This window comes from Dipodomys merriami, unplaced genomic scaffold (assembly GCF_024711535.1).
Source record: "Dipodomys merriami isolate MVZ:Mamm:240054 unplaced genomic scaffold, mDipMer1.0.p SCAF_37, whole genome shotgun sequence".
In the NCBI taxonomy this organism is placed as follows: Eukaryota; Metazoa; Chordata; class Mammalia; order Rodentia; family Heteromyidae; genus Dipodomys; species Dipodomys merriami.
The window spans coordinates 3,445,754-3,461,360 of NW_027205270.1; the positions used below are offsets into that span (position 1 = coordinate 3,445,754).

The 15,607-nt window shown below is 47.2% G+C and overlaps 2 protein-coding genes across 2 annotated transcripts; one reads left to right on the forward strand and one right to left on the reverse strand.

Moving 5' to 3' along the window:
- Nucleotides 1–760: 760 nt before the first annotated feature.
- Nucleotides 761–11,970, reverse strand: CUNH2orf81 (chromosome unknown C2orf81 homolog). The gene is made up of 4 exons (XM_069989034.1): nt 11,894–11,970; nt 5,756–5,977; nt 5,470–5,670; nt 761–5,320 (listed from the first exon to the last, which is right to left on the reverse strand). Exons 1-4 carry the CDS (start codon nt 11,960–11,962, stop codon nt 3,980–3,982), a joined length of 1,833 nt encoding a protein of 610 aa, XP_069845135.1. The 5' UTR covers nt 11,963–11,970; the 3' UTR covers nt 761–3,979.
- A 392-nt stretch (nt 11,971–12,362) lies between these two features.
- On the forward strand, nt 12,363–15,572 carry Wdr54 (WD repeat domain 54). Its single transcript, XM_069989035.1, has 9 exons — nt 12,363–12,775; nt 12,939–13,001; nt 13,394–13,460; nt 13,550–13,603; nt 13,884–14,011; nt 14,692–14,792; nt 14,881–15,043; nt 15,235–15,309; nt 15,386–15,572. Exons 1-9 carry the CDS (start codon nt 12,554–12,556, stop codon nt 15,515–15,517), a joined length of 1,005 nt encoding a protein of 334 aa, XP_069845136.1. The 5' UTR covers nt 12,363–12,553; the 3' UTR covers nt 15,518–15,572.
- The last annotated feature ends 35 nt before the right edge of the window (nt 15,573–15,607 follow it).

Below are 15,607 nucleotides of genomic sequence, written 5' to 3' on the forward strand. Positions count from 1 at the left end.
TACTTTTAAGCATAAATTCATGTCTCCCTCACCTCATCCCCAAGATTCCTACTCAGAGCAATTCTTTGTGTGTGTGTGTGTGTGTGTGTGTGTGTGTGTGTGTGTACACATGTGTGTGTGTGCGTGTGTGTGCTGGTCCTGGTACTTAAACCCAGGGCCTGGGGGCTGTGCCTTAACTTTGTACTCAAAGCTAACACTTTACTATTTGAGCCACAGTTCCATTTTGGGCTTTTTGGTGGTTAATTGGAGCTAAGAGTCTCCAGGCTGTCTTTGAACTATGATCCTCAGATCTTAGCCTACAGAGTAGCTAGGATTACAGATATGAGCCACTGCCCAGCTCAAAGCAACTCTTTTTTTTTTTTTTTTTACTTTTTTGTCTTTTCTTTTTTGGTACTGGGGATCAAACCCAGGATGTTGCACTTGCTAGGCAAGAGCTTTGCCACTGAGCTACATCCCAGCCCCCAGAGCAATTCTAAATGCCAGTTTTCTTTTTGCTGCCATGGTCAGGCTCTGGAAATTTTTGGAGGGGGAAGGGTGGGGCTTGAACTCTGGGCCTGGGCGTTGTCCCTTAGTTCTTCAACTCAAGATGAGCACTCTACCACTTGAGCCACAGCACCACTTCCCATTTTCTGGTGGTTAATTGGAGATAAGAGTTTCACAGACTTTCTTGCCTGGGCTGGCTTTGAACCATGATCCTCAGATCTCAGCCTCCTGAGTAGCTAGGATTACAGGTGTGAGCCACCAGCACCTAGCTTGGAAATTTTTATTTTTTAATTTTTTAAATTGTTTTATTTATTGTCCAAGTGATGTACAGAGGGGTTACAGTTACTTAAGTGAGGGGTATAATAAGTACATTTCTTGTCAAACTTGTTACCCCTTCCCTCATTTTTCTCCTACTTTCCCTCCCTCCTATCCTCCCTACCCCCAGGTTGTACAGATCATTTCCAACATATTGTCTTGTGTATATCACTGTTGCCTTGGTTCTTTGTCTCACCATTATATTGTTCCCCTTCCCTTCCCTAATTCAAATAAACGTATATATAATACCAGGGTACCAAAATCAAATACAGTGACAACAGCAGATAAACCATAGGGGAAAGAAGATACAAAAGAAATAAAAACAATCACATAGTACATTAAAAACAGTAACAACAAAGAAAAACCTCTTGTGTCCATGTCCTGGAGTTCATTTCACTTATCATTGTCTTATATAGTCATATGTACATAGCTATTGAGCTATTCTGCACATCTGCTAAGATTGTCCTAGGCAAATACTACTTATTGCAAATAAGGGAAATCATGGGACCTGTGTTTCTTTGGGTCTGGCTTACTTCACTTAATATTTTTTCCAACTTTTTTCATTTCCTTATAAATGGGGCGGTATCATTCTTTCTGATGGAGGCATAGAATTCCATTGTATAAATACACCACATTTTCTTGATCCATTCTTCTACTGAGGGGCATCTGGATTGGTTCCATATCTTAGCTATGGTGAATAATGCTGTGATAAACATAGTTGGGCTGATAGCTTTAGTATGGCCTTGTTTGTGATCATTTGGGTAAATGCCCAGAAGTGGGATTGCTGGGTCATAGGGGAGCTCTATGTGTAGTCTTTTGAGGAACCTCCATACTGCTTTCCAGAGTGGTTGAACAAGTTTACACTCCCACCAACAATGCAGTAGGGTTCCCTTCTGGCCACATCCCCTCCAGCATCTGTTGTTATTAGATTTCTTGATTATAGGATCTGGAAATTTAAGCATTTAAAATGGTCGATTTCCTTGACAGTGTTTCCTATAGTTTCCTAAACACAATGTACTGAACCTTGACTTTGAAAAAAGACAATCACTTGTCCATATGAATACATATTGATCAGCTCTGTTTTACACACACACAAACCACCTGTTTAGTGGCATTAACAACCTTTAACAGATGTGCTGCCAAACCTTCAGGGGGATGGAAATGGGACATGGGAAAAATTCAAATGCTTCTCAGAACAATGAAAGGGAGGATCACTGAATCCAAAGGTCATGCTAATAGGAGAACTATTCTTTTTATTTTGCCTGTCCTGGGGTTTGAACTCAGGGACTGGGCACTGTCCCTGTGCTTCTTTTGCTCAAGGCTAGCACTCTACCACTTGAGCCACAGTGCCACTTCTGGCTTTTTCGGTTTATGTGGTACTGAGGAATCAAATACAGGGCTTCATGCATGCCAGGCAAGCAATCTACCACTAAGCCACATTCCCAGCCCCTACTGTTTCTTTTACATTGGGATAGTTTGAATGGCCTTCAGGGAAAGTTAGTATCCTCTTTTTTGTGTATCCTTTGTATTATTTCTTCATAGATATAGCTGTAAAGTACTCCAACTAATCAATCTGACAGGGCCTGAATGAGACCCCAAAGACTCCCCTATACTGCTGTGTGACTATATGCCATCATGCCAACCTGTGATACTGAATACGAAAAAACATCTTTGCTTATCTGGTGAAAATTATGTAATTTTTCAAATGTATTTTTGTAATAAACATAACAAAAATGTATACAACTCAAAATTATGCAATCATATTTGAATATATGAAAGATAGCCTAAAAAGTGGGAGATATAGTACCTTCATAAGCAGGAAACCTTAAGGAAGTTAATTATCTGTTAATTTAAATGTTTGAAATGACTCATATCTACTCAGGGATAGTGCCCAGGCCCTGAGTTGAAGCCCCAAGGCCCAATCCCCCCAAAAAGGAAGTCAGGCAGGAGGGGAGGATTATACAGTGCTGGGGTGGGGGGAGGGGAGGGAGGAGATCTTGGCATGGGGCTTGAACTCAGGGCCTGGATGCTGTCCCTGGACTCTTCAGCTCAAGGCTAGCTCTCTACTACTTGAGCCACAGCACCACTTCCCATTTTCTGGTGATTAACTAGAGGTAAGTGTCTCATGGACTTTACTGCCCAGGCTGGCTTTGGACCATGACCCTTAGAGCTCAGCCTCCTGAGTAGCTAGGATTACAGGCCTGTGCCACCAGCACCTGGCCCTGTCCCTTTTTTGCTCATAGCTGGCACTCTAATATTTGAACCACATCTCCACTTCTGGCTTTTTGCTGGTTTACTGAAGATAAGAGTCTCATGGACTTTCCTGCCTGGGTTAACTTGAAGCCATCCTCAGATCTTAGCCTCCTGAGTAGCTAGGATTACAGGCATAAGCCACTGCTGCCCAGCTGACTGTGCAAATTTTAAAGTTGTAGTTATTTGGGCAATGTTATTTTGATCTAGTGATAGAAAAAAGACATATAGAACAGAAAAATGTCTAGACATAATACAAAAAAAAGGAAAATCTTATATATGAATATTATTATATTACTGGGCAGTTGGAGATATATACTCTTCAACAAATGGTGTTGGACAATTGGTAATACAAATGTAAAAGGAAGGAAGGAAAAAGGACATGAAAGGATGAAAAATGAGAAAGGGAGGAAGGAACTATTTCCCTTAAGGCCATGTGGCAGATTAAAGATCACAAATTTCCGATATAGTGCAATTAAAAATAATCCCTCGAACACATACATATGCACATGCACACACTCTTGCCTGATGGAACTGCTAGGAAAGTAAGAAAATTCTTCAGAGCTTAGTGCTGGTGGCTCACACCAGCAAAAAGATGCAAATGGAGTGTGGCTCAAATGATAGAATACAGCCTTGAGTGAAAAGCTAAGGGACAGTGTGAAGCTCAGAGTTCAAGCTCCAATGCCAACAAGAGATGAGAGGTGGGGGGAGGGGTGAGAGGAGGGTCCTCACAGGTCAGAAATTATTTTTAAAAAGCATGCATGCCAAAACTGAGCTGGGTCTTCTGAGAGTGGTGCAACCCTTGGGGTTCTGTGAGAGAATGGATACTTTTGGAACTGACAAAAGCATCCGACCAAATTCCTGGGGGCAATTCAGCGTTTATTTCCCTCAGACAGGGAGAAGACACGGTCCAGTTCCCATTGGCAGGGGTTCAGGACTGAGAGGAAGGCTCATTCTTGGATGGGAGCAACCATACTTTGGGAGCTGTGGACTTCGTTGGCTGAGTCTCAGTCATTCGTTGCTTGGGCAAACCCGTCTGGATGGGGCACCGATGACCTGAAGGAGAGGGGTCCTCCTCCAAGGGCACACAACAGCTGGGCAGCCCTTGGGTGCTGTAGTTCCACATTTTTACACCAGGAGCCAGTTTTATGTCTTCTGACAGAACCATGGGCTTCCACATCACCTGAGAGGTGGCCTCAAGGACAGGGGGTGTTATTTCGGGCTCTCCTGGACCCTGGTCTTCCTTTTCAAGAGATCTCAGGATCCGAGGAACCACTTGAGTACGGTCAGCCCACATCTTGCCCAGAAGCTGTGCTTCCCCTTCCCAGCCACTGGGCCACTGGGCCCCAGGCCATAGTTTGGGGCTGGCACTGTGGGTGACATCAGAAAGCGCCGGGTGTTTCAGGACAAAACGGAGCCCAGAGCTGGGGAATGGCAACTTTGACCCAAAGGATGGTGCTGGTAGGTCCAATTTTAAATTGGGACATCGGAATCTGGGGTCTGGGGCCAGGGGACTGATAGGAGCCCTAGGATGGAAAGGAAAGCTCACTGCCCGGGGTTCATAGAGGGTGGGGTCGGTGGGGGTTTCAGGGGGTTGGGGCTTGGCCTGGATCTGGATCCTTTTGCCCCGCCGAGGCCCATGGTAGACGTCCAGGGGGTGAGGGTGCGCCTGGGAGTCGGAGACCAGGATCTCTGCTAGCGGATGCACCCAGGGGCAGGGAAGCTTGGTGGGGTTCAAGCGCTTCAAGGCTGTCTGGTAGCCCATCCTGTGGTAAGAGGCATCCGGCCCCACAAGCTGCGGCAGCTGCAAGGAGGCTGCGGGGCTGGGCTTTCTGGGGCCCTCTACGGAGGGCGAGGGCCCCGAGGAGGCTGGGGTCGGGCAGGGTATGCTGTCGGGCCCGTACTGCAGGCGGTCCCCAGCCGCGTCCTGTGGGGGCAGGTCATAGTGGAGGTCCTCCAGCACCGTGGAGGGGCTGAGGGGTAGGCCCTTCTCGGGAGTGGCCCCGAGGGGCTGCTCCAGGCCCAGGTCGGCAGAGCCCACCTCCACCGACACGCTCTCATTCAAGGACCCGGGAGAGAAGAGATGGAAGGTCTCCAGGACGAAGGACTCCTCCAGTGTCTCCTCGGGCCCTGCCTCCAGAAGCGGCCCCGGGGTGGGCTGGCGGCCCGGGGAGGCTGTCAGCTCCGCAGAATGCTCCGAGGATTCCCGCGGCTCCTGGGAGACGCTAAGCTCATGCGGTCTTCCCAACACCTGGTCCAGATTCCCGGCATCCTGGCGACGGCGCCGGGGTGGTGAGAGGTCGGAAGGCAGAGGGAGGGAGGAAGAGGAAGGGAAGGAAGACGGAGGGAGGGAGAGGCTGGGGAAAGGCTGGGGGCGCGGTGGGGGCGCTCGGGCCGGAAGGCGGCTGTGGCCGGGCTTACTTGGCCTTCCGGGGCGGACGCTTGCAGCACCGGCACGGAGCCCTGCGCCCAGGCGTCGATCGTGCACTCCGAGGTCTCCTGGTCCTCGCTCCAGGTGGGGTTCTCAGCCACGTCCGACTCGCCCTCGTCCCGGACCAGGAAGCGCCACTCGGTGATCTGCAGCATGGCCTCCTTGGCCTGGCTGATGATGAATGGAACGCACTGCGGGGCGAGGCAGGGGCTCAGCGGTGCCCGCGGGGGCGGGAGAGGCAGGAGAGGGGTCTGGAAGATCGGGATCGAGTCCCACCTGCTGGTTCAGATAGACTTTGAAGGCGGAGTCCAAGACTCGAGTTAGCAGATCGGCCAAGATATCCCCCACCACGTCCTCGCCCTCCTCAAGGGCCGTGAGCGCGATCCACTCGGCCTCGTTGAGCCTCCCCGGCACGATCTCCACCTGCGGCACGGGCACGGTGGGCGGCCTTGCCTTCTCCGCCTTGGATCGAGTCGCCCCACGGTCTCGGGCTTGCCTCTGTGGGAACCAAACGCCGCTTTCAGGGAGAGAAAACAAGGGGAGCAGAGGGGCAGCATCGAGGGGAATGCTAAAACAAAACAAGGACAACCGTGTGACTGAGGCTTGTAGGTATTTAATCTCTTTTAACTTTCCCAACAGCCCACCAAATCCGCTTTCCTGACAACGAAACTGAAGTTCAGCACGTTAGCCTTCGGTTGCTTGGGAACACACAACCTAGGTAACAATGTTCTCATTCCGTGAGTTCTCAAGAGTTCAAAGAACTTGAGTATATGCGTCAATTTAAACCTGCTGGATAGCTCCTCAGGAAGCTGAGATTTGAGGATCAGGATTCCAAGCTAGCTCATGAAAGGAAAGTCGGAAAGTCCAATTCACCCCTGAGAGTCCAGAAGTGGAGCTGTGGTTGAAGGGGTAGAGCACTAGCTAGACTTGGGCAAAAAGGTGCCAAGGCCCTGAGGTCAAGCTGCAGAGAGTGAGCAAGCACATGAAAGTGCGTGTACACTCACACACCTGCTATAGTTACTGGTGCGACCTAGAGTCTTCTACCTGAGTACCTATTATTTTTATTCCCATTTGATTTAATTTTCTCAGGATCATACAGCTCAAAAGTAGTGTAGCCAGAATTTGTATTTAGGCTTCTAATTCCAGAATCAGCCTTCAACCAACTTTCCAAACAAAAGCATCTGCACACTGAAATCCCCTTTGGTATAACTAAGCCAGTAAACAAAATGATCCAAAAAAGCATTTGCAGCAAATATGAAGGATGAAACAAGTATGCAAGGTGAAATAAATATATGTATTTTCAACAAATATGGAAAAAGAAATATATCCAAATATGTAGCTTAAACTCATATAAAAGAGGAAAATCATTAATGACTCCAAAGTTAAGGAAAAGATGTAATATTCCACAAAAGAGAAGTTGTAAATGAGTAACACATATTCCCTACCCCCCACAGGAAGTGCTTTAAACAAGGAAGCCCAGTTATTCCTAGCCTGAGAGGTTATACACCCCCAACCCTAACCCCATGAAGAGCGCTGTAATAAATATTTTTAAATATTTAAATATATCCAGAATATATTTTAAATATATCCAAAAACACAAAGATTGAAATTTAAATTTTTTTTGTACTGGGAATCAAGTTCAGGTGATGGTAAGGTTGCAGGCAATTTGATGAAATAGAAGCTTTTTTTTTGGTCAGTCGTGGGGCTTGAACTCTGGGCCTGAGTGCTCTCCCTGAGCTCTTCAGCTCAAGGCTAGTGCTCTACCACTTGAGCCACAGCACCACTTCGGGCTTTTTCTGTTTACGTGATGCTGAGGAATCGAACCCAGGGCCTCATGCATGTGCATGCGAGGCAAGCACTCTACCACTGAGCCACCTTCCCAGCCTAATAGAAGCTATTTTAAAAACAAGGACATTCAACACTACCAAAGTTTTAGTGTGATGCCTAAACAATGAAAAATATAGAAACAATATTTTGAAAGCCACGTGGTGGTATATATTAACACTATCAAAATAAATTTTCTTGTGTGTACTTGGGCTTGAACTCGGTCTGGGTGCTGTTCCTTAGCTTTTTACTTAAGTCTGGTATTCTACCACTTGAACTATGCCTCTACTTCTGTCCTTTATTTGGTGGTTAATAGGAAATAAGTGTCTCACAGACTTTTCTCTCTGGGCTGGCTTCAAACTGTGATCCTCAGATCTCAACTGCCTGAGTAGCTAGGATTACAGGTGTGACTCAACCAGTGCTCAGCTTCAAAAAATATTTTTTTTTTTTTTTGGTCGGTCGTGGGGCTTGAACTCTGGGCTTAGACACAGTTCAAGGTGAGCACTCTACCACTTGAGCTACAGCACCACTTCAAAAATATTTTTTAAGAGGCTACTCTTAGGGGAGGAACACAAGGTGAAATGCCTATGTATTTCTCATCACATAAAATACTATTTTTTTTGGGGGGGGGGTCCAGTCATGAGGCCTGAACTCTGGGCCTGCGCGCTGTCCCTCAGCTCTTCAGCTCAAGGCTAGCGCTCTACCACTTGAGCCACAGCGCCACTTCTGGCTTTTTTCTTTTTGCTTATGTGGTGCTGAGGAATCAAACCCAGGGCCTCAGGCATGCAAGCGCTCTACCACTGAGCCACCTTCCCAGTCCCACATAAAATACTATTTATCGAAATGAATTCCAGGAAATGGAAACAATAGGGTTTTTTCTTTGTTGCTGTTTCTCTTTTTGTATTGTTCATTTATCTGTCTTGGGTGGGGGGCGGGTAAAAGGCAAATAAATGGGGCTGGGAAGGTGGCTCAGTGGTAGAATGCTTGCCTTGCATGCATGAGGCCCTGGGTTTGATTCCTTAGCACCACATAAGCAGAAAAAGCTGAAAGTGGAGCTGTGTCTCAAGTAGTAAAGTGCTAGCCTTGAGCTGAAGAGCTGAGGGACAGTGCCCCATGACCATCAACAACAAAAAAAAGGCAAATAAATGCAGCAGTTGTATTCACTCAACTCTGTATTGAAAATTAACTATATAGCTTACAGGTGGGGATGAGAAAGAAAAATAGGAGAGAGCTAGGGTAGGGGTAACATTGAACAAAAAGAAATGTGTTCCTTACCTGACTTATATACCTGTAATTCCTCTATGCATCATCTTTATAATAACAATAAAAATTAAATATACATATATATATATATATATATATATATATATATATATATATATATATATATATATATATATATTTGTTGTTGTTGGTCATGGAGCCTGAACTCTGGGCCTGGGCACTATCCCTCAGCTCTTCAGCTCAAGGCTAGCACTCTACCACTTGAGCCACAGCGCCACTTCTGGCTTTTTCTGCTTATGTGGTGTTGAGGAATCAAACCCAGGGCCTCATGCATGCAAGGCAAGCACTCTACCACTGAGCCATCTTCCCAGCCCCTATAGAAAATTTTAATCTGGTTCATGTCCATAATCCAAGCTACTTTAGATGTGGAAATCAGGAAGATCCCAGTTCCAGGCTAGTTCTGGAAAAAAGTTAATAAGACCCCTATCTCAACGAGTAAACTGAGTGTGCTCATGTCACACACATGTCATCTCAGGTAAGTGGGAGAACATAAGTACAAGGATTATGTCTGTGGCTTGGCTGGACAAAAAGTGAGACCTTGTGTAAAAAATAACCTGAAAACAAAAAGGGTTAGTTTTGGCTAAAGCAGCAGAGTAGTTGCCTAACAAGTTCTAAGCAAGATCTTAAGTTCAGACATTGAAAACGCCAAAAAGAAAAAAAAAGTTTCGGGGCTGGGAAAGTGGCTCAGTGGTAGAGCGCTTGCCTTGCATGCATGAGGCCCTGGGTTCGATTCCTCAGCACCACATAAGCAAAAAGAAAAAAGCCGGAAGTGGTGCTGTGGCTCAAGTGGTAGAGCACTGGCCTTGAGCTGAAGAGCTGAGGGACAACGCCCAGGCCGAGTTCAGGCCCCACGACCGGACCCAAAAAAAATGTTTCTTGGGCTGCGCATGGCAGTACAGTCCCAACTTGATCTCAGAATTGGAGTCCAGCCTGGATAACACAGTGAAATATTGACTCAATAACAGACAAGGAAACAAAGTGAAAATAGTCAGGTGCTGGTGGCTCATACCTGTAACCCTAACTACTCAAGAGCCTGAGATCTGAGGATCACAGTTCAAATACAGCTCAGGCAGGAAAATCTATGAAACTTTTATTTCCAATTAAACACCAAAAAAGCCAGAAGTGGTAGTACAGCTTAAGTAGTAGAGCACCAGCCTTGAGCAAAAAAAACTGAGAGTCAGTTTTTAATCCTAGCTACTCAAGAGGCTGAAATATCAGGATCACAGTTTGAAGCCAGCCCAGGCAAGAGAGTCCATGAGACACTTACCTCCAATTAACCACCAAAAAGCCAAATTACAGCTGTGGCTCAAGTGCTAGAACACTAGTCTTGAGCACAAACATTCAGGGACAGGCTCTGAATTCAAGCCTCAGGATGGGCACAAAAACCAAAAATAAACAAAAAGGGAGCTGGGAATATGGCTGAGTGGTAGAGTGCCTGCCTAGCATGCCAGAAGCCCTGGGTTCAATTCCTCAGCACCACATAAACAGAAAAACTGGAAGTAGCACTGTGGCTCAAGCGGTAGAGTGCTAGCCTTGAGCAAAAGAAGCTCAGGGACAGTGCCCAGGTCCTGAGTTCAAGCCCCAGGACTGGCTAAAAAAAACCCTCAAAAACCCTAAGAGACAGCATCCAGACCCTGAGTGTGGGACACACACACACAAACACACACACACAAATGAAAACTATACTCATTCAAAGCTGCAATTTCAGTTCTAAATAAATACATCCAGAACATTTATGCTGACATAATTATAAAAATATATCCTCCTGCATATTCCCTATAGTGTTGTGTCTAATTGAAAATAGTATGTCTTTGAAAAAGAGAATAGATGATTAATTGTACTATATCTACAAAATACTATACAATGATCAAAGATAATATTTAGAAAGAATCGTCATGGCAAAGGAAAATGATAAGGATGTAATGTTGAGTGAAAGAAGCAGGACACAAAATGGAATCCTACTTATATCAGCTATATAGACCAACACATACAAAACTTAAAACACTAAAACAATTACAAACATATGCTCTTCTCTAATTTTTTTTGGGGGGGGTCTGTCCTGGGGTTTGAATTCTGGGCCTGGGTACTGTCCCTGAGCTCTTCACCTCAAGGCAAGAGCTCTACCACTTGAGCAACAGTGCCACTTCCTGTTTTCTGGTGGTTAATAGGAGATAAGAGTCCCAGGACCGGGCTGGGAAGGTGGCTCAGTGGTAGAGTGCTTGCCTTGCACGCATGAAGCCCTGAGTTTGATTCCTCAGCACCACATAAGCAGAAAAAGTCAGAAGTGGTGCTGTGGCTCGAGTGGTAGAGCACTAGCCTTGAGCTGAAGAACTGAGGGACAGTGCCCAGGCCCAGAGTTCAGGCCCCATGACCAGCAAAAAACAAAAAGTTTCACAGACTTTCCTGCCCAGGCTGGCTTTGAACTGCAATCCTCAGATCTCAGCCTCCTGAGTAGCTAGGATTACAGGCCGTGAGCCACCAGCACCTGGCTCTTCTCTATTTTGTAAATTCTCTACAATGAGACACCAAACTCCTCCAAATTCACTTTAGGGAACATGAAAACTTATCCTTTTGGGGGACTCTCCTTAATCCCCACAACATCTCATGGAATGTGGTTCTTTCCACAAGTATGGTCTTTCCAAACCTTTACCTACCTTCTCCTCCCAGAACCTTATTGCCTCCTATTTCTCTAAAATTCATTCTCCTGTCAAATTTAGTGTTCCCTACACCTCACATTGAGCTTAAAATGCCTCATTTCTCCACTCCATTCCACCAGCAGGAACAGCCCTCTCTCAAGCTGAGGCCTGGTGGAAGCAAGGTAGATAGCACTGGTACAACAGTTACTTCCTTAGGCTTCTACCTTCTGACAGTCTCTTATACATGTTCTGACCCGAGGATAGAGATTTTTTTTTTTTTTGCACGAAGGCTCTACAAATACTTTAAAACGTCTGCCTTTAAACAACTTGACTTTCAGTATAGCCTCAGAGTTGTTGCTGAATTTGTTTTTCTCCTGAAATGATCAAAACATGATTTCTCTCCCAGCACCTAAACCCAAAAGCCTGATCTATCCTGGATTTTCCAAATAGGTTGCCTCAAGGTAAGAGAACTGTTAGATGCTGTTTCGAATTCCTTTCTTTTTCTTTCCACACCAGCTATTGACTCTCTTCTTTCAGGGCCTGAGTGTGACAACGCGTGTGGGTAAGCACGGTACAGATGTAGACTTGGTGCCCAAGGACCACTTTGGCCTCTTTGATCATCTTGAATGCCCAGAAAGCGCGAATCTGTCCCAGTGTTTTCGACACCGACCTTACTGGCCGACCCCAGCTCCGACACACCCGTAGTTGAGCCAACGCTCACCGTGCCTTCGTGAGACATCGTCACGGCGGTCCTCCAACACCTCCAGGTTGAGCTGCCTCTGGGACCCGACGCTGCCGCCTAACGGTCGCCTCGGCAACCACGCAGCGCGTTGGGGCGCTCGCCCCGCCCACGGTTGCCCCGGCAACTGCGCCGCGCGTGCGTGACGTAGAGCTACCATTCGTCCCGTCCAAAGGCCGTGCGTAGGTGCGTCGTCTCTATGGTGGCGGCGGATTCGGAGGGACCGCACGATCCAGGAGGAATCAGGCAAGGGTATCTGGGGTTGTGGGTGTAACCTCTGACCTTGCAGGGGTCTTCAGAAAGCCGAGCCGAAGGAAGAAGGTCCTGGAGGCCTCATTTTGTCTTTTTTGTTGTTGTTGTTTTTTAAGCTCCGGCACTTGGGAGCACCGCGTCCTATGACTTCATTATTTCTCCTCTGGGATTCCCTTATGGCTCCGTGACTCAGCCCTGGGACTCTCCTCCCCGGCCCCCCGAGAGCCTCCTGCCAGCATGTGACCCATCCCCATCGCGTCCCTCGGGTCACCCCATCACACCACCGATCTGAGGATCTTATTGCCCTCCGCCGCTCCTCGCTGCCACTCTGTCTCCAGGATGTTCCGTCGGGAGCGCTCCATTCCCCTTCGAGCTTCTGCGGCCCCCCTGGTTAACAACCTCACTGTACTGCGGCTGCCAGCCCGCAACCTGACGCATTTTGGTGTAGTACATGGGCCAAACGCACAGCTTCTCAGCGCCGCCCCGGATGGTGTACCCTTGGCCCAGCGCCAACTCCTGGCTAAGGAAGGCGCAGGAGTGAGCCCTCCACTTATCATTCAGGTGTGGAGTGGGGAACGGGGTTGTTGAACTCAGCTCTACCCCTCTGTTCTTTTCATACTTCAAGAAATAGGCTTTCCCTCCCTCTCAGAATTTCCACTTAGTGTAAGGGACGCGTTGTCTCTTTACTCTGATCTTTGCCTTACTATGATCTACATCTCCCCAGGTCCACTGGTGTGTCCTCCCCTTCCGAGTATTGCTGGTACTCACTTCACATCGAGGGATACAGGTAAGAAAGGATCTTCCTGTCCTCTCCCCAGCCATCTTCTCAATTTCCTTCCCTTCAATGCCCCCAGGGCCTACCCATTTGCCGCTAAGCACTTCCAAACTTTCTCCATGCATAGTCCATGCTTCCTATATTTTTCATCTTCATTCCTTTTATTTTCTCCAGTTCCCAAATACCATATCTAGTATCTGTCCCCTTTACTAACTGTATGACCTTGGGCAGAGCTTCTGTGTTCTCCTCTGAAAAGTAGGGATTAAAAAATAGTGCCTCCTTCCGAGAACAGTTTTGTGAATTAAATGGGTTAAAGCTAATATAGATATGTGAAGTGCTCAGTACAGAACTCAGCCTAGGTCAAACTGGATTATACTCCCATTCCTGCCCACCCCACCCCCCAGATGTATGAATCGGATGGCTCCACTATGGTCTATTGGCATGCACTGGACTCTGGAGATGCCTCTTCAGGTATGTGCACTACCAGGTGGGGTTGGTAGAGCATATGCTGTTTTGGAGGGTAGAGGACTATTTCTGATAGTTTCTGTTTTCATACTCAGTACAGGCTCTGTTTGCCCGAGGAATTGCTGCCAGTGGCCACTTCATCTGTGTGGGTGAGGGGGACCAAGGGCATGGCATTAAGGGGTGTTGGGTATAGGGGTGTGATCTTCAGGCAGGAAGATGCTGAGGGCAAGAAGAAATTGTGAAGGTTGGAGGGAAGAGTGAGAGAGAAGGGGATCTGAGGCTCTGAAAAGACATGGAAGGGTTCAGAGTCAGGGAGTGACTGGATGAGTTTGTTACTAAGATTTCTGGCATAGAGGGAATGCTGATCATGGAGGCTGGAGACCCAAGAGGGTGAGGAAGTCATCAGTGAGATACTGGTTCTGGCTACAGGAACATGGTCAGGCCAGGTGCTGGTGTTTGACATCCCACCCAAGGGTCCCAATATTGTCCTGAGTGAAGAGCTTGCTGAGCACCAGACACCAATCACAGATATTGCCACGGAACCTGCTCAGGGACAGGTGAGTGGACTTCCCTTACCTATTTTAGTGAGCCTGGTCAAGACTGGTTCACTGGAAGATCTCCAGAAAGTCATGGCACCTAAATTTCATCCATTTAGTGAGGACAGTTATGCATCCTCTTCTAATACATGAAGGAGGGTAAGGGATATTGTGAGACTCTATAGTATATGCAAGAACAACGATCCCGTCCTATTTCTCCTCCCTCCCCAGTGTGTGTGTGTGTGTGTGTGTGTAAACTGTGATCCCTAGACCTCAGCCTTCTGAGTAGTTAGTATCACAAGCATGAGCCACTGGTACCTGCTGAGTCCCTTTTTTTTTTTTGCCAGTCCTGAGGCTTGAACTCAGGGCTGGGCAGTTCCAGTGCTTCTTTTGCTCAAGGCTAGTACTCCACCACTTGAGCCACAACACCACTTCTGGCTTTTTCTGTTTATGTAGTACGAATAAATCAAACCCAGGACTTCATGCATGCTAGACGCACTCTATCACTAAGCCACATTCCCATCCCTGAGTCCCTGCTTCTTAAGGAACTCTGAGGAGAGTTTCTGGTGGGTCCAGCTTGTGAGGGATCCACATCTTGCCCCTTCACTTGAGAGACAAATATGTTATCTTTTCCCTCATGACTTGTATACAGGACCACAGTAGGGAAGAAAGGGAAGAGCTGACTCTACTTTTCCCCTCAGGATGGTATGGCTGACATGGTAACAGCAGATGATTCAGGCTTGCTTTGTGTCTGGCGTACAGGACCTGAATTTACATTACTGACCCACATACCAGGATTTGGGTAAGGGGGCTGTGGCCTTCCTGGGGTAGCTTCTGGGTAGGGTGTTCACTTGGATCTAGCACAAACAAAGTGAATGTCACCCATGCAGGGTCCCATGTTCCTCTGTGCAGCTGTGGCAGGGGATTGTAGCAGCAGGTTATGGGAATGGACAAATATGTCTGTATGAGGCTACCACAGGAAATCTTCATGTCCAGATCAATGCTCATGCCCGGGCCATCTCTGCCCTGGACATAGCTCCAGAGGTGGGAAAGGTCAGTCTCTTCTGTATCCCAACATACCCTTTTTCTTGGTACTGAGACACTGAGAAGAATGACACAAATTTGTCTCTACTCACTGTGCCCTTGCCCAGGATACTTGGATTGGATATTCTGGTCTATATCCATCTTGTCAAGGAATTCTGACACTCCCTTTTCCTTTTTTTTTTTTTTCTTTTTAAACATAGCTACTCTCTGCAGCTGAGGACACCTTTGTTCATATCTGGAAGCTAAGCAGAAGCCCGGAGAGTGGCTCCATTGAGGTGTATATCATGGAAGGTTTAGAGTGGGGACCCAAGCATAGGACAGCAGGTCCTGACCAGCTCTCTTCTCCCTCAGGTGGAACACTGTCATGGTGAGTGTGTACCTGATACCCAAGTGTGCGGTGCTCGGTTCTGTGAACCCTCAGGCAGCTCCTTTGCAGTGACGGGCTATGACCTCGCAGAGATCCTGAGATTCACCAGTGTGTGAGAGAAAAGTGGTCCTCCTTTTTGCCTGTGGTATTTATAAAGTATTCCTCCACACAGTGCTTGTCTGATTACTCCGTGTCATGGTCATGTT

Bases quoted from the DNA above. Each gene is read 5' to 3' on its own strand.
- CUNH2orf81 (XM_069989034.1), bottom strand. From the start codon at position 11,962: ATGTCTCACGAAGGCACGGTGAGCGTTGGCTCAACTACGGGTGTGTCG. The intron at 5,978-11,893 runs GTCGGTGTCGAA...TGGTTCCCACAG, and splicing joins AGCTGGGGTCGGCCAGTAAG to AGGCAAGCCCGAGACCGTGG. The intron at 5,671-5,755 runs GTGGGACTCGAT...CTCGCCCCGCAG, and splicing joins AAGTCTATCTGAACCAGCAG to TGCGTTCCATTCATCATCAG.
- Wdr54 (XM_069989035.1), top strand. From the start codon at position 12,554: ATGTTCCGTCGGGAGCGCTCCATTCCCCTTCGAGCTTCTGCGGCCCCC. The intron at 13,002-13,393 runs GTAAGAAAGGAT...CCCACCCCCCAG, and splicing joins CTTCACATCGAGGGATACAG to ATGTATGAATCGGATGGCTC. The intron at 14,793-14,880 runs GTAAGGGGGCTG...TCACCCATGCAG, and splicing joins ACCCACATACCAGGATTTGG to GGTCCCATGTTCCTCTGTGC.